Source organism: Podarcis tiliguerta (genome assembly GCF_965153285.1).
Source record: "Podarcis tiliguerta genome assembly, chromosome: 3".
Classification (NCBI taxonomy): Eukaryota; Metazoa; Chordata; class Lepidosauria; order Squamata; family Lacertidae; genus Podarcis; species Podarcis tiliguerta.
Window position 1 is genome coordinate 43400996 of NC_139536.1, and position 26625 is coordinate 43427620.

The following is a 26625-nucleotide window of genomic DNA, read 5'->3' on the forward strand; positions in this document are numbered from 1 at the left end:
TAATGTAAAAAAAAAAGATAAACAATCAACATTAATGAAGGGGCTTTCCAAATTACATGCAAAAGCTCAAACTCATCTTTCATCTGAAAGTTTAGCTTTATACCATTGTTTATGAAAGGAAAGGTATGAGAATATTGAAACCCAGCAACTATTTCCTAGCCTTCAAGTAAAGCAAAGAGAGAATGAGAGAGAGAGTTGTTGTTTTAATGAAAAATAAAAGAACAGAGTTATAGAGGTGAAACACAAGCATACGCCAGGAGTTCAAAAGGTTATTTATCTCATTGCTTATATACTAAAACACTGCTGTTTGGAACAGATGAGCTGGTTTGAGGGATTTAAGCTGTATTGCTTTTGTGACTATATATTTTAAACTATGTTTTTCAATAAAAGTATATAAATAAAAATACAATAAATAAAATAAAAAATAAACTATTTACAAGATAAACCTGGCACAAATGGATGGGCAGTCCATTGCTATGGAAACTCACAGACGATGTGAAAATGGTAATATTGCTACTGTGGCCCCAAAAGAAGAAAGCTATGTTGCCTTTTATGCTCCTTCAGTTCCTCCAGTCCCAAACTCAAACAGGTCCATGTCAGTCAACAGGTAAAACACAGCTGAAACCATAGAAGTCCTATTGCCCACATGGCAAAAAGGCACAGTTTAAGACATGAAGGTTTCATTTTCAGGATTTCTGTGTAGATAAGACTACAAAATGGGTATCAAATCAAATCATGACCAAGTAATGTTATGCTCCAACTTTATTCAACATGCAAATAAAAGTGGATGCCTCCTTATATAACCATTAGAGTGGACTAATACAACCATCTGTATTAGCTCCCTACTGGTCTCTAACTCTCAAAACAGTTAGAAGTAGTCTATTAACTTATCCATTAAATGGGTATTAATATTAAAGGAATATTTAAAGGGCTGGGGCTGAAAAATGCCAGAGCAATCTAAACACCTGAGCTAAATAGGGTTTTTTTTAAAAAAAAAAAAGTGGGAAAGGGCTTTAGTAGAATTTGTTTCACAAACTAATTATTTGCTTAGTTATAGGTTCCAAGAGTTTTGTTTTAGCCCTCCTTCCCCCCAAAATCTTTTCCAATATTTTATTTTTGCAGAGAGAACATCTTGCCTCTTTTAATTTTTCTTAGAACCTATCTATCCACCAAGGAGATGAAAGGTCTGCTTCAAGGGGGGGAAAACAAGACAATAACCTTCTACATACAAATTGGCTTGCTTTTGAGATAACTTCTAGAATGTCCTTTACAAAGATTAATTCAGTTTACACTATCTAAAAATCTCATTTGTGGAAAGACGGATTTTCCCCCTCTGAGTTCAGCCAAAGAGGAAAACACGGGATTGGCCACATTCTTTAATTTTATAATACCCATACTAACCAATTCCAACATAAAAGAAATTATTATTAAATAATAAGGCACATAAAAGATGGCATTTCTAATTGAAGACAGTTTCTTTTGTCTGGTTAAAATTAGACGTTGATCTCTCAGGTCTCCTTTGTAGATATCAAAGTCTCTAGGAGCCTTAAAGAACTTTTAAAGTTTAACAGCAATAATATTCAATATCCACTTATGTAATCAAACAGTTAAACTAAGTTACTTCTGTTTTGAAAAGCTGGTCGTTTTGATTTTGGGGATGGAGCAGGCCTTTCAGCTTGTCACTTAAGACAGTACAAATCTATCACCAATGTGAAAAAGTTGAGGTTCTCTGCTATGTGCACACACTCCTTGATTTTATAAAGCCAGACACACATAAGAATAAAGATGCTGGCATTTACAGCAAGGTTTAAACCAGATAATGCTGGAGGAAATGCCTTCAAATAAATCTCTGTTTTCCAGGATGAGTGAAGCCTCAGTATAAATAACAGATTCCTAAACACAGCTCAAGCTAAATCTCTACCATGAAGATATACTGGAGTGACTGGCAGAGTGGTGGTGATGGAGGAAGCAACTATTTTGATGTAGTTGAATTACTATTTGGATTGGCTCTAAAGAAGAGCAAGCAAAAGACTTTGCTCCTCACTGGCCTTCATGGCTGCTTGCCCACCACTACAGCCCTCCTGGCTCCCCTAAGGCCTGGAATGGCAACGGGAAAGGGGGAATGAAGTGGGACCGGGAAATCAGGGGAATTTGGCAGGACAATCTTGCTCAAGTGGAAATTGCTTTCTGCTCGCACAGCACATCTCTGGATCCAATCCATTCTGTATATCACATTGACTATACTTAACATTATGTATAATTATGTCTGTCTACTCTGGTACAATACAAACACCACATTTTTCGTTTCCATAGAGATAGAGCCCGCAACCACAGGTTGTTTTTAGTGATACCAAAGGTGGGCAAAAAATCCGAAAGCACTGATAGAAAAGACTGGCTCTGAGAAAATTAAATAAAATCCATCTCATTACTCTGAATTGCCAAATGCAGAGAAGCTAAAAGCTGCTTCTTGGGGCAATAAAGAAGGCTTGCCTAGATATAACAAATGCAGTGTACAGACAGAAAAGTCCAATTTTGCAGAATCATTAGTTTCAAATCTGCCTTGGCAGGCAGTTGTCAACCACTGTGGGTTCCTGCATACCAAGTTGGCTGGGAAATCAGCCTGAAAAATCAATCATCTATTAAATCTCTCCATTAGGGGGAAGCACTGATTTCATTTCTTGATTGTTTGTCTGTAATGCAGAACACAAGTTGCTTTATGTCTTGATGCATGGTATCCTAGATGATCTGTGCTGCTAGAGTGAAAGCATCTTTCCACGTGCACTGAACTTGCCCAGGTAATCTGCCGAGGTACCTTGTTGTTCTCTAGAAAACCAGTGGGGAGGACACCTGTGATCTATACAAATCCATATGCATCATGGCATACTTACCCAATATCATGCCTAGGAGTTTAGGCATGTGCAATGCATATGCAAATCCACCCTTATTAGCCAGTTAGAAATTTATGTTTATCCTGCACAGGAAACAGACAAGTACCATATGTCTGGCACGGAAACAAAAGATCTCCACCCAACTGCTATATCATTTCCTCGCAACGTTTTAAGTACTCTCCTTTTCAAAATATAAATAAAAATGGTTTTTCATTACTTCAGTAAATAAAATAAATACAGTAAATAGAGACGGCAATCCTCCCAATTCAATTCATAATTAAATTATTATCCATCCTGGCTTTGAAATTCCATCAAGAATGCAAAGAGCCTAGAAGCCTCCTTGCATACTGCCTTCCTCCACGTATGACTCAAGCCCTTCATATGGGTGTAGCTCTTATGATGCTCCAGCCAGATGCATGTCAGTGCCCCACCCTGCAGCTTTCTAAGAATCAGACCCTCTACTTTGCGTCCATTGTACACCTTTGTGCTGTAATCAAATGCACAACAGATGCTAGAAACATTTGGAAAGGTCAGAATAGTTTTGGCTATCATCACCTTCATTTTAGTTGTCCAAGTATTTCATACTCTGGAAATTGGTCCACATAAACACAAACTACAATTTTTTAGGTGCCTTCAATTTTCATATTGGCATAAACTCTCAGATGTATCTGTCCTGAAAACCCTCTTCCTATTCATAACCTCAGTATGAAGGTATTATTTAGCTAAGAAGTTAAAGATGTTGATTAACTTCTAGAGAACTGCAAAGAACAGTATAAAATAAATACTTATATTTCCACATTGGCAGCACAACCAAATTTTGTAGCTGGTACTTGCGTCTATATAACAAATATGTTCCTGCAACTTTCAATATCCTGAATTTTATTCTGTTAAGAATCTCAAATATTGGCCAGTTCTATTTGCGTTTCTCTCACAAAGAAAACCACAATCTTTCCCTTTTTCTGTTGATTTCATCTCTTTCATCTTGGTTATCAAATCCTTTAGTTCTCATACTCAAATGACCTGCAATACTAATTTCAGTATGTGGATAATTTATCCTAATAGAAGCAAGAAAATGAGAAGCATAGACAAGACAAGACTGGTTGAAGGAGATAACTGTAGTTGCTTCTTTCCTTTGTATTTTTTTATCCTTTTCCTCCATTTTAGTGTTTTATGGCTGCTTTATTTTGTTATTGTCAAACTGTTTTTTAAATTGTTATTGCTGAGGAAAGGCGAGGTATAAACGTTTTAAATAAATTTAAATAAACAAATTTGTGTGCACTTGTGCACTTGTGCACTGGACAGGTACTCTGGGCAACTTGGCCCATTCCTTCCCCATTTTACAGGAATTACAGGAATAGTGTTCAAGACAAGTTACCAATCATGATGACTGAACAGAGACAGAACTGCACTAATTCAGGCAGCCACAAATGTCTGACTCAGATAAATACATATTCCCATTGAGAAATATCAAATTTTACAGAGGAAAAACAATGTCGATTGGATTTGCGGAACTCATTTCTAAATCTGTAGCTGCCATCTAGTGTTTGAACAAGGACTCTACAGATCATTCTCTTTTAAAGCATTCTCATAAATTGATGGCGTTTTTTGATACAGCTTTAGTTCAGCTCAGTTAGCCAATCTGATTCAATTGCAATAAAAAATTGTGCTAGGAATCAATATGGGATTCTCACAGATACATTTGTTAATTATAAATTATATAACACTTAAATATCTAGAGTGATTATTAATTATAAATGATACAGCACTGGAGACATTAAGGTTGTACAAGGAGCCTTAAATCATCTTGGAAAATAGGGTGAAGTTTTTTGTTCATTTGGTCACTCGAAATATCTGTTAAGTCATATTTCCTTCATGATGTTGCCATGTGAAATGCCCCAATGAACATCCATCTCTCACAGACTAATGCTGCTTCTTTTCGTCAATCCCAGAGTCCTTCCCCTTCTCTGCTTCCTTTCTCCCATATGCAGTCTATAATAATAATAACAATAATTTATTATTTATACCCCGCCCATCTGGCTGGGTTTCCCCAGCCACTCTGGGCGACTTCCAACCAAAGATTAAAAATACATTAAAACATCAGTCATTAAAAACTTCCGTAAACAGGGCTACCTTCAGATGTCTTCTAAACGTCAGATAGTTGTTTATTTCTTTGACATCTGACGGGAGGGCATTCCACAGGGCGGGCGCCACTATGAAGAAGGCCCTCTGCCTAGTTCCCTGTAACTTTACTTCTCACAGTGAGGGAGCCACCAGAAGACCCTCAGCACTGGACATCAGTGTTCAGGCTGAGCGATGGGTGTGGAGATGCTCCTTCAAGTATACTGACCCAAGGCCGTTTAGGGTTTAGAGGCACAAGTCAATGCTTTGACTTGTGCCTGGAAACATACTGAGAGCCAATGTAGGTCTCTGTTAGTCACATTTAAGACCCACTGATTAACTTACATTCCAGTTATTTATTTCAAAGTGAATTAGCACAATTTAAGGCCAATCTAGACATGGCATTAATCCAAACTTTCAAAATAGCATGCTTAAAATGGCCACTTTTATTTTGAAGAAAAAGCCACCAGAGTCTCAATGCTATCATGACAGTTTCCTCCTGAAAACTACTCCACCAGTGCTACTATTTGCCTTTGGAGATGCTGCTTAGTACAAATTTTAATTATATTAGAAAGAAATAATAGTCTGTTAATATTATTATTATTAAATGCAGCATTCAAGAGATAAAGCGTGTTCTCCAATAAATGAGAGCACGTGTTGCGGTGTGGGCCACCGGGCCAGGCCTTTTGTTGCCAGGCTGGTTAATAGTTATTGCCTGGCATTTGTGATTGGATAACCGGGTTGCTGGGGCAAATTATATGTTGCAAATTGGGTGGGTGGGACCATAGTCTTTAAATATTGGTGCACTCTGGTTTCTCTTTCTCTTTGCAGAGTGCATCGGATCACCCGCCCACCCGCCCTCTTTTCCGGTTGACCTTGCTTTGCCTGTCATGGGGTCGTCTGCCTTGGCGCAGGGGCCTAGTAGGAATTTTGCCATTTGGTGATTGGCTGTGCCATTTGATTTTTGCCTACTACTCAGCAATTCGTCACAACTTGTAAGGTTGCGGTTAGGCATTGGTTATAAATGCTGGTGGTGGAGGGGTCTGAACAGGCGGTGCCTGCCCCTCCTATTGCGCTGAAGGGAATTCCGTTAAAGGAATCCTGGGGCTTGCCATGATTTCGTCCAATCCCTGTCATGGGACCAGGGCCGCCCAATCCCTGTCATGGGAATCCTTGTCATAGGACCAGGCAGGCAAGCTTTCGGGGAGCTGCTGGGGAGAGCGGTGTGGGTCCGACGCTTAGCTCAGGTGACCCCCCAGTTTGACTTTCTCTTCTACTGGCTACCGATCGGACCTCGGGATGCCAGTTCTGTCCCAGGCGGGGGGACAGATAGTCATAACCAATGTCTAAACAACCACTCACTGATTTTGTATTTTAATAAAGTTGTGGCCAAAATAGTGCCCAAAAACTAAAACTAAATTACGTGTTATGTGTGAAGTTATTTGAGGGGTGGCCTGGGGACCTACACACGCAATTTATGTTTTCATGATAAACAGTAAAATAATATTTTTAGAAGTGCTTTTAAAATCTAGTTTAAAAGCTTGCACCCTGCACAATGACACTTCAAAATATATTCAAACACAGTGGGAACTCAACTGTGCACAGTATTTCAGCCAAAATATAAATCTTTGTATTGTACCTTCAATTCTTAGGTGCTGTACAAAAAGATAAAATAAGAGAGGCCCTGCTTAAAGGCTTGTGATGGAGCAGAAAGCTTTTAACATTATGTTCCAAAAAGCCTTGCTCACTAGAGATTTCTAAAGTCAACATTTTATTTTCATATTACTGGAAAATACATGAATAAATCATACAGGATAAGTATGTCTTCAGTGTCTAAAAACTGCCAAATCCAAAGAAGGTACCATGGGTTCCAACAGGGCCTATAATCTGAGAAGAACAATATATATTTGGAAGCTTTATGGCAGATTCATAACTTCTTTTTTTCATGACAAGTATTTGGCATGTGGAGGAACTTCATATCTGTAACCAAAATGAACTCGGCCATGATGGGACAGTTTCTGAAACTGGAATACAGCAAGAACTTGATATATAAAGATTACTTGGGTTGGGATGGGGCAATCATTTTAAAAAGCAAGCCGAAAACTAGAATAATATAATGTAAAATGAAGCCAGACAGCTATAACGAAAACACAGTATGATTTGTATACTGCAGGATCACTGTAAAGGTAAAAGGACCCCTGACCATTAGGTCCAGTCGTGGCCGACTCTGGGGTTGCAGCGCTCATCTCACTTTACTGGCCGAGGGAGCCGGCGTGCAGCTTCTGGGTCATGTGGCCAGCATGACTAAGCTGCTTCTGGCGAACCAGAGCAGCGCATGGAAATGCCGTTTACCTTCCCGCTGGAGCGGTACCTATTTATCTACTTGCACTTTGATGTGCTTTTGAACTGCTAGGTTGGCAGGAGCAGGGACCGAGTAACGGGAGCTCACCCCGTCGTGGGGATTCGAACTGCCGACCTTCCGATCGGCAAGTCCTAGGCTCTGTGGTTTAACCCACAGTGCCACCAACGACCTGCAAATGCCAGAAGAACTAAGGACTCATATCAGCTTCAGACATTCAAAATTAACATGGTAGGGTAAGAACAAGTGAGCTGCAGTTCTTCTGCTGCCATTTTCTTCAACTATCCAAGGTGAGCTCATGCATTGTTCCCTGTAAGGAGAAAGATGCACTGTCTCAGCTTCAGAGAAGAGCATAAAATTTGGGAAGCACAGTGAGGCAGAAGGGAGCAGGGTAGGGTTTTAAAGGTTGGTGGAAGTAACCTAAATCAGCCTCTTCTGCACGCTCATCTTGGAGGTATGGAAATGAATAGTTATAGTGGTGTTTTTCAAACTGCATTCATGTATATAACACATGTACCTATTGTGTAGAAATTTTCTGAGTGAAATATCTGACCTAATTTTCAAGGGTACACTCCCACCTTTCAGAATTTTGGCCCAGAACTGCCCTGGAAAGTTGAAAAGTGTACACCCTTGGTTTTAAACATCCAAAAAAAGCAAAAGAAAAGAAGATACAACTCACTTGCACTTCCTCTACCCCAGCTTTTTTCAGTGTCCAAAGCTGCTGTCAGCACATTCATCAGCCAAGCCACAGTCTCAGTCTCTATTCCACATTTGTAACCTAACAGGGTTATTGTGAGACTAACCAAGATCAGAAAATAGCATGCTTTCCCTTATGGATAAAGCAAATCTACACCAATAAGTGAATACAGTGTGTTCCGGTCATGGGATTCAGAGAAACTTCCAGAGTAAATTGGTTCCCCACTCCCCACCCCCAAAAAATTCCAAATGATGAAGTTTCAAATGAGGTTATGAGCTGGTTTAAAGCCAAACAAAAATACGATGCTAAATGTGTCACTTGAACTTGTATTCGTTTATTTGCTTCTTTTATCATTAAGAACTGCTGCAGGGGAGGGGCAGATTTTCATCAGGATCAAGTTACACAGGGAGGGGTCTGAACCCTTCCCCCCCCCTGCAGTAATTATGAACCACCACACCCAGCTATTAGCGCTGTGTTATGAGTCTGTGGGTGCCAGACTCCCCTGTACAGTGGTACCTCGGGTTACCAACGCTTCAGGTTACAGACTCCGCTAACTCAAAAATAGTACCTCGGGTTAAGAACTTTACTTCAGGATGAGAACAGAAATTGTGCAGTGGCAGAGCGGCGGCAGCGGGAAGCCCCATTAGCTAAAGTGGTACCTCAGGTTAAGAACAGTTTCAGATTAAGAACAGACCTCCAGAACGAACTAAGTTCTTAACCCAAGGTACCACTGTATTAAGTGTTTCAGACACCACCACCCTGTTATGAGTTTCTGGGTACCAGACACTGAACCCCTTGATTCTGCAAATGTTAAAATATAAGTCAGGCCAGATTCCTGATAAGCAAATTGCCTGGGGTGATGGACCATTAGGAGAACAGACAGAAGATGATGAGCTATTAGGGAAGCCAAAGAGAGGGGGCTTTGTGACAGGCAGCAAATGGGAGGGGCCCCTCCCTCAACTCAGAGTTAGTTAGAAGACAAAGGCAGAGTTTGAAACATTTATAGTTTGCTATGGTGGGGAAAGATAGGAGGGGAAAGGTTGCAGGCTGTTAAAGGCAGAAAAGCTGGAGAGATGGTTGATTTCTGTTTGCATCCAAGGCTGCAGCTATGGGAGAAACAGAACCCTCTTGGGGTGTCAATGCTGTGAACCCCTTCATCGTAGGTTCAGGTTGTATATATAGTAGCACCTTGGCTTACGTTGCCCTCAGGTAACGTAAAATTCGGGTTGTGAAAGCGGCAAACCCATAGGTATTTTACCGGGTTTTGGCGTGCACAGAAGCGGTCCTATGGTTGTGAAAACCTTGGGATCCGGCCCGACCTCCGGAACAGATCCAGTCCGCAACAGGAAGTACCACTGTATGTGTAAATGACCCATATCATAAAGACACCACAGTCTCCGCTTTGCCTCATTTCCAAAGGGAAACACAAACCATGGTTAATGTGCGTGGAACACCTGGAATCTCACACCACTCAGAGATTGGGGTGGCATGCAACACCTGTAAAGAAAGCTTTCTTTGCTGCTTATGGGAGCTCTCCCCTACCTTCCCCTTACAGCTTAAGGGAAATTTTCATTGGGCCTGTGTCAGGTGAGAAAATGGTTTAAAAGCCTTCCTCACACGCTGTGGTCCTAAATAAATTCCCCTCCCTTCCAATTTAATCTCCATGTGCCCCATTTAGCATCACTTCTAGTTAGGTAATTCTAAATGTACAATGGAGAAGCAGGCATGTCATCTCCTGAATAAGTTAGTGTACAATGTTGGTACTATAATAGGACAGCAGTAGGAACAAGATACTTTTTAATGTTCTTATATATGTTGGAAGCTGCCCAGAGTGCCTGGGGCAACCAAGTCAGATGGGTGGGGTACAAATAAATTATTACTGTTGTTTTTTGTTGTTGTTGATTACCAAACTCTTCCTATAGCTTACAGCAGATTGAACTGAAAAGGACAGGACAGAACGTCTCTCTGACCATACACAGAAAATACCTCACTGCATGTACAGGGAGCACACACAAACAGAAAGTGGATCGCAGCAGCAAGCCACACTTAACAGTTTGAATGCATACTATTTGTACTTTCAAGACACAAATAAAGACACAAGCTTTTTCAGCTGGCTGATAAGTGTTACAACAGTATGCATGTGAGCCAGGTCTATGCAGAGCTTATCTGAGACCCAGGGTGGGAGTCTTGTCCATGAGACTTGCCACCGCGACACCACTGCCTACTCTGATCTGACACTACATGTTAGTACTCATTAGTCCCGATTTTACTATTGAAGGCTTGCAGTGCATAAGGACAGGCACAGGCATTTTGCCCATTTAGTCAGCTGGGAGGCACTGTCTTGGCATGACAGTGTAAGTCTGGTAGGCCTCCTCAACCAGCTTAGCTCTCTGAGGCCTGGAGCAAATGTGTCCGGCTCCCCGCTCACTGTGTGGGCCTGATGTGAGCTGTGCATTTTGAGATAGTATGCATGTCTGTATAAGGCTGAGGCTGCAGGCTAGTGACCTGTCTATATATTACCTGGGTTAGGAGTTGCTCCATGGAGCTAGACGGGCGAGGGGAGGCTCTAGTGAAACTATTCTGGCTCTGTACCTGTCCCACACATAGATGACCTCTTACTGAAATCTCTTAAGCAAAAACAGTTCCTGAAGGAAGAACAGTAAGAAGGAAGAGTCAGGTGCCTCTTTTTAGAGTTTGCAGCTAAGTGTATGCTTGAGAAAGATGCTCACGTCTAGTGAGAGAAAAAATGTACCCTGCTTGGGGTTGGGATGGATGATGTCATGCAATATCACTAACAAATGTTTCAGATTGCCAGTAGGTACCATCAGAGGCTATTGTTGCAGCGACTGAAAACTGTGGAGTTGCTGGGCCAGGGGGTAATTTCAAAGCCTGCAATAAGATGACCACATATATCCATTTAAGAATGACCAGATTAGGATGGGCATTGTGGTTTTTTTGGTGCTGGAGAGTCCTAGAGTGGATTGGCAGAGATATGTTATATATTTTCCTCAGCAAGAAAAGCATCACTTTCTGAGCACCACTGAGATTCGTTGAAAATGAACAGAGGAGCAATGTACCACTTCTGTCTTACATTCTACTTCTTGGGGTGTCAGATCATCACCATTTTCATATCACTTCACATCTCCTCAAATACAGTACGTATTTCTAACTGAGTCAGCTCACACATACAGCTGAGAGTCAAGGGCTCAATAACCTAAAGTTTTCATCTATGAAGGATGCACATATGTGAATTGGACAAGAGTTAAGATTAATTCATAGCATGATCTTATTTGTCATTAGGTTCAAACCACAGGTTTATTCTACCAAGAACTTACCTGTACCTGTCGAACATCTTCTGTATGTTCTGTCTCTCTTGCCACAGTGGCAGTTTCACTTCCTAGACGGGAAAGTAAATATTCAGAGTTACTTTCACTGTTAGAAGCAACTATACTCTAACTTGTGAAATGCTCTTCCCAGGGAGGCTTGCCTAGTACCTTCATTACCTATCTTTAGGCACCAGTCAAAAATATCTCTTCAATTCAGGTGATTAACATTCTATAGCTTTTTTAATGTCTTTGTGTAAGGGCATAATTGCTTTGTTAATAATAATAATAATAATAATAATAATAATAATAATAATAATAAAACATTTATTTATAGCCCACCCTCAGGGGCTCAGGGCGGCTAGCATCAGATATATAACATCATATAACAACATATATAGCATCAGATATATAACATTATAAGATTAATATATAAAAAATCAAACAATAATTAAATTACCTCCTAGAAACAAGTCAAAATCAAATCAAATTGTTTTGGTTTTATTATGTATTTTGCATTCTCATTTTGTATTTTTCTGCGGGGCTGAGGTGGGGGAAGCCCAAACTTCCCCTGACCCCAGCCCCCAGAACAGGCTGCTATCCGCAAGCCTTGGGAACTCCCGCGGGCTCCCAAGGCTTGCGGATAGCTTCCTGAAGCCGGGAGAGCGAGAGGGGTTGTTGCGCACCGATGCCTCTCGCTCTCCAGGCTTCAGCGAAAGCCTGCATTCACCCCATAGGACGCACATACATTTCCCCTTCATTTTTAGAGGTGGAAAAGTGCGTCCTATGGGGCAAAAAATACAGTAATTTTATTAATCTAGATTTTCAAGATGGCCTATAAAAGAGAACCACAAAACAAATATAAAAGAGACCAGAAACATCAAAAAGAAAAGCAATTATCATAGCAACAGTAAAAATACAAAAAGCAGTAGATATAAAATCAGTTAAAATCCTGGGCAATCTTTTTTTTTGGGGGGGGGGGGAATGTCTAAAACGTGGCTCCCTGTTGTGAACTGCCCTAGGATCTTCATATGAAGGGTGGTAAACAAATTGTTGCTGTTGTTGTTACTGTTACTACTATCAATAATATGCATCTTGAGCAACAACAAACAAACTTTAAAACTATCTGAAAATCCAGATTTTATCCCACTGCAGTTTAAAGTAGAAATTGTATATCAGAAGCATACAATTTTATTGTTTGAGGAGTGTATTCCTCCATTTGTGTCTGTCTCTGGGTGGAAGGGCACAGCAATGTAACAAGTGGTGGTTTGTTTAAAACCTTTGCATGGCAGCGCTGTGTGACCAGCTTGACACCTGTGGCCTTTTGTCTGGTGAGTCAAGTAGTACCAGAACTGCAGGTATTTGACAACATAGCTGGAGACTACAGGTGACTATCTCTCCATGTGACCAAAAGTGCGATGGATAACTTTTTATAACAGCTATATGCCACAACTGAAGGGGGCTATGCCCCAGTGGTAGAGTACATGCTATGCAGCAAGAAGATCTTGGGTGTGAGCCAACTTTTTTTAAAAAAAAAAAATCAGGTAGCAGAACTGAGAAACACCTCTGCCTGTTGCCCTGAAGAGCTAGTGCCCACACAGTTCTAGATAAACCAGTGGTTTGACTCAGAATAAGGCACTTTCACATGTGACATTTTCACCATGGAAGAACTAGAGTTGATCATCATCATCAGACTTTAATCCCACTACTAAATAAAGACAATGCAAAAACACAATCCACATCTAAATCAAAATTCATTATTGCATCTAAAACAATGCATTGCAGCAAAGCCATTTCCGAAACTTGAGAGGAGAGGGGGTTGCGGGCCACCCCCTCCCACACACGTGGGGGCTGGCCTTCTGCCCCCGCGAGAACAAGGGAATCCCTGGGCATGCCTGCGACCCTGCCCACCAATCGGCGGGTGGGGGAGGCGTGGCCTAGCCCATTTAAGGCCAGGTGCGCCCGGGGACCGCCCTCTTTGCCCCATTCCAGCTGACCGGTTTGTATTTCCTTCCCTGTGTTCTTCTCCCTGGTCTATTGGCAGGGGTAATTGTTATGCAAATGAAGGGGGGAAGGAAGCGCCATCACCTTCCCCCAAGGAAAAGGGTAGCCCGGTAGAGGACTCCGGGGGGCATTGCCTTGTCCAAAACCTAGGGAGGTAAGGGCCTCCATCACGCCCCCGAGCGGTGACACCCGTGGGATCCTAGTTGGTGTACTTCAACAGGACTCCCATGGCTTGTGGATAACCCTTCCCGGTCTCCATGCCGGGTAGTCGATAGGAGCCAATGCCTAAGGCCAATACCTTTCAATTCCTGTAATCAATAAAGTTGTGGCCTTTTATGCCCATTAACCTTAAATAATGTGTCCAATGTCTTCATTTCACATGGGGGGAGGGGATTTGCCACGCAAACTGTGACAATGTCAGTAATTCAGGAGAGACTCACCCGTCAAATGCTTGGGTAAAAATACCCCATCTGCTTCCATTTTTCCAAAGCAACTGCCATTGATGGGCTTGTAGCCCAGGACTTCTAGACTCAAGTATAATGTCCTCACACCAAACACTTGGGCCATGTGAATTTTGGCAATAAGTAGGAGTACCTTTGTTTCTCTATGATTTATTGTTGATTCTTAGGTCAGCAGTCTCTCCTAAGTCTTTGTAAAATCTTGCTATCCTATTTCCATCTGTTTTTCCTCACCTAAGCAGATGTTTTCACATTGGATTATTAAATAATATTTTGCATGCCTTATACTTTCTGATTTTTATATTTCACATAGGTCAGGCCAGTTTACTTTTTCAAAAGCTGTTTAAAGTGCCACTGCTTTGGTTGAAAGGGTGAATACTAATTGGTTTCCCAGGATACAGAATGCAATTGGCATTTGTGATACAGCAGCCAACAGGCAGGCATACAGCTATATTAAAGATGCTTGAAATCTCTCCTGCTTAGTATAATTTTATACCATGATCAGATTGCATTACTTAGAAATATGTCCCATGGATTTTAATAGGACCTCTTTTTACTAAAATCACCTGTCATCTGTGACATCACAAAAGCTCTGAGAATGGCTGGAGGTGGGTGAAGTGAAAGCTCACAGAGCTGACAGAAGTTTCTATCGCAAGCATGCGCATCATCTAAACTTGAGCACCAGCTTCTCTCCTTTAATGCACTTGCACGTACATGCTTGCAATTAAAGTATTTTTACTGATGCAAAATCAAATTGCTACTGTTGAAATGGAAACCTGATAAACTTAAGATATAATCCCAGTGGCAAAATGTACATACAAATGTACCTTTGCATACACTTTAGAAACATGCCTTGAAAAACAAGTAGTGGAACAACAAAGTAGAAAACAGTAGAACAAGGAAGTAAGAAACCTCTGTATAGTAATATTTTGCATTAAGATGTTTAATTTTCCATTAGCATTTCTGGGTGGAATCCAGCTTGTTTTGCTCTGATGATGGAAAGCATCCATTAGCAGAAAACGAAGGGAGGCATTTGTTACTGCAACCTTCCATCTCTCCCAAAATAAGTTTTGAGCAGATCTGAAGGGGGCTGTTTGGGAGAGAAATTGCCTCCTTCCTTGTTCTAATGAGAAATGCCCTCTGCTAGCAGAGCAACACCAGCTGGATTCCACCCCCAGGACTGATATTTTTGAATAGGTTACAATGATTATCTGACTTGTTATCATATTTCATTTATTCTCATTTACATACAGCATAACTTTCCTGTTAAATTCATGATATAAATTCATTATATAGCCCATTACTTACCCTGTTCATCTTCTATTAGCATGCATGTAAAAAACCGTTCACAAAATTACTTTCACTTAGGAGCAATTTCATTAACTCACATCAGTTTGGACAACAAAAGCCAATACCAAATTGTTTCATCTGTGTTTTAAATGTGCAGTACAATGAAGAGCCAAACTATTTGGGTGACCTGCTAAAAATCTAAACATGACATCACACAGGCTGCTGATTTAATATCATTTCTGCTCATAGCCTTGTGGGGAAATTGTACATAAGTATATCCAACAGATATTGGATAGCTTTTAGGGTTTGGATCCAGGGATTCAGTTAGAAAATCCCATTCAGTGCAATAATTGAAATTATTAAGATTTTGGAATGCAGAAAACAAAAAAACAAAGAGGAAGCCATCAAATCTAGCACGTGAGGAGGCCACTTTAACTAAATTGTATAATTTGGTATATAAATAATTGGTTTTGATAATTGTATTAATTGGATAAAAGTGGCATTGTTATAATGAAGCTGTTATTGGAATGATATTGGAAAATCAATAAAAATATTTATTAAAAAAAAGGGAAAGAACATTCCATTCAGTGCTAATTGTGGAGCGGCATGATCAACAATAGGCATACCCTTAATTCAGATACAACCTTTCTCCAAGAACTGTTTGAAAACAGCTTTACGTTTTCCATATTATATTTGGAACTCATACTTCAGTGCATTCACATTGGTGCACTGCCACCTGGGAAATGTTGGGATGGGAAGGTAATCACTTTGCCTAGACAGCCATTAGATATCCCTGCCTGCCCATGCACATCATGTGCTACAACACCTTGCTTGGTTACTGGTTCTGCTCCATTTTGACATGGAGACAAAAATAAAGGAGGAGGCAGCAGCTGCAGTGGTAGCATCTATGGCAATCTCATCTACTAGATGGTTGGTAGCTGCTACCTGAGAAGAAGCCCTGTCATTTGTTGTCAATGGTACTTCACAACGCTAAAGTAGATGACAGAATGATTATGCACCTCCTGCCTGGTGTTCAGAAAGCAGAATAAATCCCATGGACACTGAGAAATCATCTATTCTTTTGAAGCTTCAAATGTAACAATTGGAAATAATTTTTGATGTTATTTGTAAAAAGATATACTGGGTTTTCCCCTTTTTGCAGCTTTCAATGTTTGCCAGCCACCTTGAGAATTTGGATTAGAAATACATTGAATAAAATATGGGCTAGAAATATATGAAATAAAATCTCTAATGAAAAATTGTTAACGGATACCAAGAGAAGCTGCTGAATCATAGTTAGAAGGGACTCTGACAGTCTTCTAGTCTAACTGCCTGCAAGAAGGAATCTCAACTAGATCATACATTACAGATGGCCATCCAACTGCTGCTTAAAAACTTCCAAGGAAGGAGAGCCCACCACCTCTTGTGGGAGTCTGTTCCACTGTTGAACAGCTCCTACTCTCAGAAAGTTCTTCTTGATATTTAGTTGGAATCTCATTTTTTTCTAACTTGAATACTGAACCTTCTTCTTCCCGTCTTCTTCCCCAGATACAGAAGTACTTATTGAGTGAAAATTTGGGTTTTGGAGAGTTTTAGGACTAAACTCATGCTGAGACTTTGAGAAGGGAGAAACTACTAGAGAGTCACAGTGGCTCATGTCATCTCATGTTACAGACCTGTAGTTCGATAAAACAAAATGCCGTTTTTCATCATTTCATCAAAATCTTTTCTGAATGTACACTCCTGTCACAGAATAAAACTCAGCTTTAAAATAAAATAAAAATTATTTATTTATTAGATTGGATATGAAGGTGCAAGGCTTCCATGAATGGAAGCCCTCTTCTGTGCACATAAGAGCTTTTTCTGACATGGTACAAGATCCTTGCATGAAAAACTAAACAAAACTGAAATTCACATGAGTGCATAAAATCTTGTGTGGTCTCTTCAACTATTACTTGAAACGTGTGCTACCGTAAGGTGTTGCACATCACACTTTTGTTAGCTCTTGCACAGGTTTATGGGAAAGCACCACTACTAAATTTTTACAGCTACCATGTTTCTGGATCTAAACCAATGATTCCAAGTTAAGTAATACATTCTATTTGCACTTTCAGGCCTTACCTGTTTCCGCATGTTTCACTCTCTGTCCTTCATCTGGAGGCTTTGGAGGGGGCCACACTGATGGAATTCTCCTTGGAAATCTTCCTTCAATGTAATCTGATGAGTGTGTGGGTTGGTTGACTGCAGCCCAAGTATAAAGCTGATCTTGCTGTAATTATTTACAAAATAAAAATAAATATTACATCTCTTCAAGTTCCAAAGATATTGCCTCCAATGCCTACTTAGTCACCCAGTGCTACACCAGTACTTTCTTTGATCTCATGAAATTTTCAGTTATTGGGGTTTTTTAAAGGTATACCTGAAATTCTTGGTTCAGAGTTAGAAGCAATAGAAAACCCATAGCTATATTTGTCCAAGTACAAATATTTCAGGGCAATACTTCTGAACTAGGTATCTCCAGATAATCCTAAAATGCATTCCAAAACAGACCCCTTAAAGGAATGAAAACATTTTGTGAGCCTGTGGTACAAGGATGTGCTGTGTAATGAAGAGGTTATTTATTGATGTTTAAAAGAAAAGGATAGAGGCAGTGCACCCTGAAATCTCAGCAATAATTTAGCAATAATTTGGCCTTTGACCCAATAAGAGATTTTTTTCTGGGTGGGAAAAATCCCAAATCCCAAATAAAACAATTACCATCTATGTAACACTATTAACAAAACAACTAAAAAATAAGACAAACATCACAGTTACACCAAAAACCGTATTATAAATGTTTCTGCATGCTATTATGATTGATGAACAGATGACAGGGCGAAATACACGTTTTGAAAGGAAAAACCATATGAATCAAGGAAGCTTCTTTAAACTAAGGCTGCAACTAGACCCATCAAAAAAGCGATTCAGTTAAACAGGCTGCAAACTTCAAAAAGGGAAATCCCATTGGCGAAAGATGGGACTCCACAGCGCCATATGGTGTTAGAGCATTATAACGCATATAAAGCGTTTTTTCTTTACCAATGTAGTTGAGTCCTTAAGTCAGACCAATGACATGTCTATCTCAACGCTACATACTCTGACTGACATTGGGTCTCTAGTGTTTCAGAGAGAGTACTGGAGATGCTGGAGATTGAACCTGAGACTTTCTGCATGCAAAGCAAATACTCTACCACTGAGCTATGGCACTTCCTCATGAGTAAGACAGACCACACAAGCTTTACTTAATGCCCCATATCAAATAACTGGCATTGCCAAGACCAGTAACTACCATAATTTATTTGTAATGGTGGTCAAGCAAGTTGGGGGTGGTGACCCTTTGTGTGTGGAAATTAAAAAGACAGGGACAGACAGTTTGACTTATAACCAACTGAAAATTAGAAACATTTAATGACAGCATACCATGATGGGTAAAGGGACCCCTGACCATTAGGTCCAGTCATGACAGACTCTGGGGTTGCGGCGCTCATCTCGCTTTATTGGCCAAGGGAGCCAGCGTTTGTCCGCAGACAGCTTCTGGGTCATGTGGCCAGCACGACTAAGCCGCTTCTGGCGAACCAGAGCAGTGCACGGAAACATCGTTTACCTTCCCGTTAGAGTGGTACCTATTTATCTACTTGCACTTTGATGTGCTTTCAAACTGCTAGGTTGGCAGGAGCAGGGACCAAGCAACGGGAGTTCACCCCGCCGCGGGGATTCGAACCGCCGACCTTCTGATCGGCAAGTCCTAGGCTCTGTGGTTTAATCCACAGCGCCACCCACATCCCTCCATGATGGGTATATAGCTGAATTAAATGTCAACTTGGGCAACTAGGTTAGCCCTGTGCCTTTCACTATCTCAGCTTCAGTTTTCCGTTGGATAAAATAAGAGTAATGGTGATTTGCCTCATAGGGTTATTAAAGGGAAAACGTTTAACTCTAGTGTTATTAGCACCATCAACAGGGGAAGGGGTGGAATGCTGCTTTAGACAATTTTGTCTCTAGTGTTCTAAAGTGCAGTGGGATTTAATGCAGATGGCTGCATTTAGCAATGTTGAGTTATATTGTTAGCGAAATGATACAGGGATAAATGAAGCAAACTATTGAATAACAGTGCATTTTCGACACCAACAGTATCCTCAGTCACAAAATAATAGCATTCAGTTTTCAGAGAAAACCCTCTTACATTACATCAAGGCAAAAAATTATATGTTCAATTGCAAATGAAGAGTGAATGAAATTCAAGCAAGGTCTAGCTAAATTTAAATTGGGGGATTTTATAAACCTGGTTTTAGAGGGTCAACGAGTCTACCATCTCAAATCTCCTTGCATTCTAAAATGAAGAGGAGCATTTGCACATATATATCTACAGACTACAGGTTTACGTATTTTTACACCACACCATAAACTTTCTAAAACAAAACAGTATGCATGGCTGTGGAAGGTTGAGAATAAATAAAGACACCAAATCTTAGTATAACAGTACTGACTGCAATATTAACAATAAGAATTCTTATGGCAAACCAGCTTGTTTGAAAAGTGCACAAGGCAGTAAAGTTTTCTATATTTTTGGCCCTACTGTGCTTTCATCTCATTTGCTAAATACAAATTTTACTCAGCATATGTCTTTTGCAGTCCAGGATGACAAGCCCTTCTCTTACCATAGACAAATTATTGGATATGTAAGAAGTGTCCAGTTTTCCCCAGTTAATAATCTGCCCACTAATGAAACAAACCAGATGATTTTTTTAAAAAGGCATGGTAGCTTTACAACCTATCTGCCTGGTATATATATATATATATAGCTATCAACAAAATAAGGATGCATGCGTACATATACTCTTACACAGCAATTCTGGCTGGCTCTTTAAAACTGCAGAGGTATCCTACATGGGTGAGGCAAGCTACTTGCCTGCATAAGCCGAAGGTACCGTTCCAGATCTGAATCAGGAATAGTACCATATTTCTTTTCATTACATCTAATCAAACAGCCTCAGTTATCCATCAAATATATTTCCATGCCAGCTTACAAAATAGTTGATTCTCACCTAGCCATCGATAAAAATTCAGTTGCTGCATTGTTAACAGTTAAGCTCACATGGTACTTACTGCCAGGAACAAGTGTACATGACCTCCAAGCCGAATTCAGGGAGTGTCATTATCTTGTTTGTATCTTTACTGACGTAGACAGACTCATCTCATGAATAAATGAGTAGCTATTGAAGTCTTACAGCGCATATAAGCAGCAAAGTCATTGCAACTCAATGCAATGCCGGTGCCTCTTCACAATGCCACGCACAGGTTTGGGAAGAAAGACCCAAAGGTAAAGCAGTCTGTCCTGAAAGGGTTAACATGCGATAGAAATAGCACTGAGATCAATTCACACAGACCTGCCCAAACTGGTTATAAGGATGTTAGAAGGAGCCTTAGTCAGCAGTACTGAATTAGCTGGGGAAAACAGAAAACTACACAGAGGCTACACTGAACATAAATTACAGGATATAAGGAGGAGAGATTGCTATTAATGCTTCAAGTTTGCTTTCTTCTAATCAACTAAAAATTATGCCAAAAATTACTGTGTACATTAGCTCTATTTTGATTATTCTCCAGCAAAACTACTGCAGGGGGAGCAGCTGCACTACTTCAACACATATTTCATAGAATCATAGAATCTTAGAGTTGGAAGGGACCTCAAGGGTCATCTAGTCCAACCCGCTGCAATGCCGGAATCTTAGCTAAAGCATCCATGACAGATGGCCAGCCAACCTCTGTTTAAAAACCTCCAAGGAAGGAGAGTCCACCACCTCTCGTGGGAGTCTGTTACACTCCTGAACAGTTCTTACTGTCAGAATGTTTTTCCAAATGTTTAGTCGGAATCTCCTTTCTTGCAACTTAAAGCCATTGGTTTGAGTCCTACCCTCCAGGGCAGGAGAAAACAAGCGTGCTCCCTCTTTCATGTGACAGCCTTTAATATATTTGAAGATGGCTATCCTATCTCCTCTCAGTCCCCTCTTGTCCAGGCTAAACACACCCAGCTCCTTCAACCGTTCCTCATCTCCTCTCAGTCCCCACCCTTCCTCCTGAGAAGCCCAGGGTAGCAATGATAAAACATTTTTTAAAAGTGCAAAAACAGTTAAAACCGTTATCTTAAGCAGTGATCTCCAAGTTGCCAAGAACAGTTCCTTTCAGCAAAAGCCCAGATAATCAGGCATGCTTTTAGATTACTCCTGACAGACACACCTCACTCTAGAGGGCATTCCACCAGGGGCGCCATCTCCTAGGGCTGAGCCCTTTTGGCGTGCTACCCCCCCCCATCCCCAGAAAAAAATATTTTTGCAGATCGCAATATTAAGTCTGCTTCCCTCTCCCAGACACATGAATTCCTAGTCTGCTGATAGATCAGTGCAAGTTGGTTCCACCTAATCCAGAATCCTTTTTCCTGCTGAAATGCTTCTTCTTTGGAAGCCCAACAAGCAGGGCATGCTCACATTCCCCTGCTATTTCCCCCACAGCACCTGACATTAAGACTGCCTCTAAACTCGAGATTTTGCCTCTGCATCATGACTCAAATATTTATACGCTTCTTTTCCTCCATAAGTGTACTTATTCCTATTGCCTATGACCACCACCGCCATCCTGTAGCAGCGAATGCATCCCATGTTAATTGTACACATTGCATGACAAAATGTTTCAAAATATTGTTGAACACCGTGTGCGTTCACCCCACAAGCAGCTCCCCTTTCCCCACTCACAACTCAGTTCTGGTCTGTGACAAACTTGCTATCAAGGTAAAACTTGTCCTCAATGGCCTGCAGTGGTGCTAGGGTCAGTTAGGAGCACCAACTCTCAAACTGCCCCTCAGAGGTATGTAGCAGAGCTGGGGGAAAACTGTCACTGCTGCCATGGCAACCTGAGGCCTCCTTTGAGCACACACGCTATGGCAGCCGCACAGGGACATCCTGTGTGGGCATCTCAGTGCCAACAGCAAGGCCCCCCTCTTGCACACATAAGCCGCGTCAGGCCATTTGTGGCTGAGGCCCCTCCATTTCACATGCGTGTTCAGGCCCCTCTCCTGGGGGATGATGGGAGTTGAATTAGAGAAGAAGGGCACCCTGTTGGTGGGGAAGGGAAGGAACTCTCATGCCTCCACAGCCCTCATCCACAGGCTGCATGAAATCCAGCGGGCATCCTGGGATGAAGGTAAAGCCCAGGGCGCCTTCAAAGAAATCATGGCTGTCTCGCTTAAAATGGGGCACTTGGAAGGTATGAACTGTTAGTCCGGACAGTTTCAGTATATACAATGGGATGGTGTGCCATCTTATCCTTTGCCTGTCAATGAAGTGACAAATAATCTGATAATTTAAATTTCCAAGGCATGGCTTGCCTAAAATATCAAGAATACTGGATAATAATACGAGGCAGCTTCGTTTGTTCCTAATGTGATGAACCAGCCCCATGTATACTTGGGGTGCAATAATTGCTGGGGATCATAGCATGCTATTTCTATGGTATATAAACTTTGTGGTTCTTACCCTTGGGGAAATAATCCATTTTATTTCAAAATATGAAATGGATATCTACAGCCTGAAATACAATGGTATTCGACACCTGCCAAATCCACATCATTGAATATTGAGGGGTTTGTTTTTAAGATGGTATCTAACACCTCAACAAATTTCATTTATGAACCAGTATTACTGCAAAAGTGGTAGATGCCTATGTTAATTGTAAGTAGAAGTTTCTAAGATACAAATATATTGGGAGAGGGCACTCGTAGGAGTGAATTCCACAACTTTTAATAATCACAAAATTCAATGTTGCTGCAAAATGGAAAAATAAGAATCCTTCTAATATCAACAGACATACACAAGTACGGCTTTTAGCTGAAAACTGCATTCATGAGCATACTCAGCAATGCCATTTTCAGTTTGGAGTCAGATGATTTCCTGTCTTAGGAGCTCTGGGTGGGTGGAAAAAACATTACGATTTTAAATGCCTGAAAAAATCCATTGTTTGCAAGGCGACTCTGTGGCAAGAAAGGGCAAGCACTGATCATCAAAAACAAACAGCAACATCTAGATCAGCAGGGGATCAACAGCATGGCAACTGGAAACAGGGTGCCAACTCTCTGGAGCCCTGGGAGCACCCACAAAATTCCCCATGAAGGGGCTGGGCACCCACAATTTTTGGTGCCAGGGTGATGCACATTGCATGGCACCCACGGTCCTGGGCACCCACGGTCATGGGGCTAAGTGGAAGGCCTCATTATGCGGTTCCATCTAAAAATTCCTACAAGTTTTCATAGATTATATATATCTCACCTACCTTTATCTTTTAAGAGATAATGAGTGATGTCTTCTACCTGGGGTTGATCACAAATACAAAGTCTGTTTGCGTATGGGACCTTGTTGTAGCAGCCATCCAAGATGGCAGTGGGCATCACTTGGAAACGCAGCTCAATAAAGCTATTTCTTAAGGAATCTAGTGAGATGCTCTGTTCTCAAGAATGGATAGCAAGGGGGAAATGTGGTGTTTCTAATTAGGTATCGGTCCCTTCTGGGTTCTATTCAGAAGATCCAATCCCTTAAAAAAGGTAAAGGTACCCCTGCCCGTACGGGCCAGTCTTGACAGACTCTAGGGTTGTGCGCCCATCTCACTCAAGAGGCCAGGGGCCAGCGCTGTCCGGAGACACTTCCGGGTCACGTGGCCAGTGTGACATCGCTGCTCTGGCGAGCCAGAGCCGCATACGGAAAAGCTGTTTACCTTCCCGCTAGTAAGCGGTCCCTATTTATCTACTTGCCCCCGGGGGTGCTTTCGAACTGCTAGGTTGGCAGGCACTGGGACCGAGCAACGGGAGTGCACCCTGCCGCGGGGATTCGAACCGCCGACCTTTCGATCGGCAAGCCCTAGGCGCTGAGGCTTTTACCCACAGCGCCACCCGCACCCCAATCCAATCCCTTAGTTGACACTTATACAAGGTCAAAGCAGAGCTCAGTTCTGGAAAATAATAATACTCTAAAACATATTGACAAGCTGATTTCCAGAGTTGGTTATCACCCAATTCCATGTAGCACAGCTCAGGAAAATGCTCAATAGGCATAGCAGCAATTTAAAAAAATTTATTCTAACTGAGCACAGTCCACTCTTGCTTTAACTGTTGACCAGCTGGATTCTGTATGAAGAGCTGCTAATTTGCCTGATGGCAAAGTGTATAGCTTCCAAAAAATATTTTGCAATGTTTCCCAAACTTTCATGGAGTTCAAATCAGAGCCCCAGATTTCAACACCATGGAGCATTTGATAAAGCACTTTACTACCAAATATATTTAGAGCAGGTTCAATCAGCTGCCCTCCTTTATTGTAATAGAACTTCAAGTGTGCCCCTAAAGTTTTGGGTGCTTTTACTGTCAATGCCTCCATATGACACTTCCAAGAGAGGGTTTCATGAAAGAGTACACTCAGGTATTTACATGAGAATGCTTGCTGATCTAAGCATCATTTATACCTAGAACTGTGTTCACCAAAAACCACAATCTTGGTTGCTCTTGGAGTAATTTATAGATAGGTTTTTCTGTATACAGTATGTGGCAAACAACTCCAAGAGATTTTTGAGAGACAATCATGAAAGAGAGAGTACTAAATCATCTGCCTACAACAATATTAAGACCTTCTGTTCCTAATTACTGGAGAGGGGGAGTTTGCATTGCCTAAATATGGCACCAAATCATTAATATAAAAGCTAAAAAGAGTGGGAGCCAGAATGCAACCTTGCTTCAAAATTTCTCCCACAGTCTGCCCCAATTAATAGAGTTGATTGCCCCAGTTGGAGCAACTGCAGAGGGTCCCTTGCTACCTTTAGGCTTATACTTGGAAAATATTTTTCTAACCTCACATAATACACAAAAGCCTGAAAGTTTTAGGATTTGTATTCAAACACAATTTATATATTCTACACAGGAGTGCTATAGACATATGTAAGGGTCAATATACATATCTGAGCACACACAGGTCACACTCCCGCTTTTCTGATAAGAGAGGAAGCGAAGCCTTCTCTTCCTATTCCCCCTCTCCATGCCTAGGGAGGACATGTCTAAGCAAGCTCCACGATTAGAGCACATGTTTGAAGCTATCTTTCTGTACTTTCTACCCAAAAGTATTCTGCCTGTGTTCTTGCTGTTGCTTGGATAAATGTAGGAAGAAGACATTTGAATCTGTAAGTAAAGAACTTTAAATTTACTTAGCAGTGTGTGGTCTGTTCATTGAATGAGGGGTAGAAAACGGGGGGGGGGGGATGCTGTATGCAAACTAAACAAGATATGAAAAGGTTTAACAGCTTATATTCCCATTTTATACTGCTGCTTGTCGTTTGTGAGTTTAAACTCTGCTTCTAGGGGCTCTCTCCTGCTGGATCTGTAATGGCTTATGTTGACATATTAAGACTGTAATTCACACCAAATGGCTGGCAGTGGTGGGGTTTAATAGAGCATAGTCACTGCTGCATCCACTGCCCCCAACACTTGCATCGGCCAGGATGAAAAATGATGGGCAGGGCAGGAAAAATGGCCTATTTGACCCACCAAATCCTGTACTGGGCCCACTGTCACCATGTGATGGCATCAGGATTAGCTCAGGATCCAGTGAACCCTATGCTAGCCCCCTTCCTGTCCCATTTTGGAGGTTTCTGCTGACTACTACTATTTGTGTAGAAACACTGGAAGGAGCACATTGTGGTCTCCTTGGAGGAAGGCCTCTCCCCCATCAGCCATGGACTTTCCCTGTCACTGGAGACCAACAAAGCCTGGCAGGGCTAGGTTGAACTACATATCCTGGAAGATCTGGGGCTTCCGTTATCACTTTGTGGGTGGATATTGGACTTTTTGTCAGACCGCCCCCAGAGGGTTCGGTTGGGCCCTTATACCTCTAATATGCTTAAGACTAACATAGGAACACCACAGGGATGCGTACTCAGTCCGCTCCTTTATATTCTTTACACGTACGATTGTGTCGCTACTCACCCTAGTAATAGGGTTGTCAAATTTGCAGATGACACAACCGTGATTGGGCTCATCTCTGAAAGGGAGGGTGAAATGGATTATAGAGATGAGGTGGAGCGGCTGACAGAGTGGTGCAGAGCTAACAACTTGCTCATAAATACAAGGAAGACAAAGGAACTTGTGGTGGACTTTAGGAGACAGAAGAGCAATGTCCAGCCACTTTTGATTGATGGGGTCTGTGTGGAGAGGGTAACAACGTTCAGATTTTTGGGCATTGAGTTACAAGAGGATCTGTCCTGGAGTGTCAACACAAGGGGGCTTGTGAAGAAGGCGCAGCAGAGACTGTATTTTTTGAGAATACTAAGGAAAAACCATCTTCCGCAGAAACTGCTGCTTGCCTTCTATCACTGTGCCATTGAGAGCGTGCTTACTTATGGCTTATGTGTGTGGTACGGAAGC

At 41.4% G+C, this 26625-nt stretch overlaps 1 protein-coding gene and 1 long non-coding RNA gene across 2 annotated transcripts in view; one reads left to right on the forward strand and one right to left on the reverse strand.

Annotated features, from left to right (window-relative positions):
- The window catches only part of FMN2 (formin 2), a 157473-nt gene that overhangs the window by 107628 nt on the left and 23220 nt on the right, over positions 1-26625 (reverse strand). The window contains exons 4-5 of the mRNA XM_083432083.1: positions 17259-17406; positions 11398-11459 (exon numbers count right to left, since the gene is read on the reverse strand). Coding sequence (XP_083288209.1) covers positions 11398-11459; positions 17259-17406 — 210 coding nt within the window. The remainder of the gene's footprint in view (positions 1-11397; positions 11460-17258; positions 17407-26625) is intronic.
- LOC310673690 lies at positions 21928-25408 on the forward strand. The gene is made up of 2 exons (XR_014509194.1): positions 21928-22373; positions 25252-25408. It is a non-coding gene; the product is annotated as an uncharacterized lncRNA (long non-coding RNA).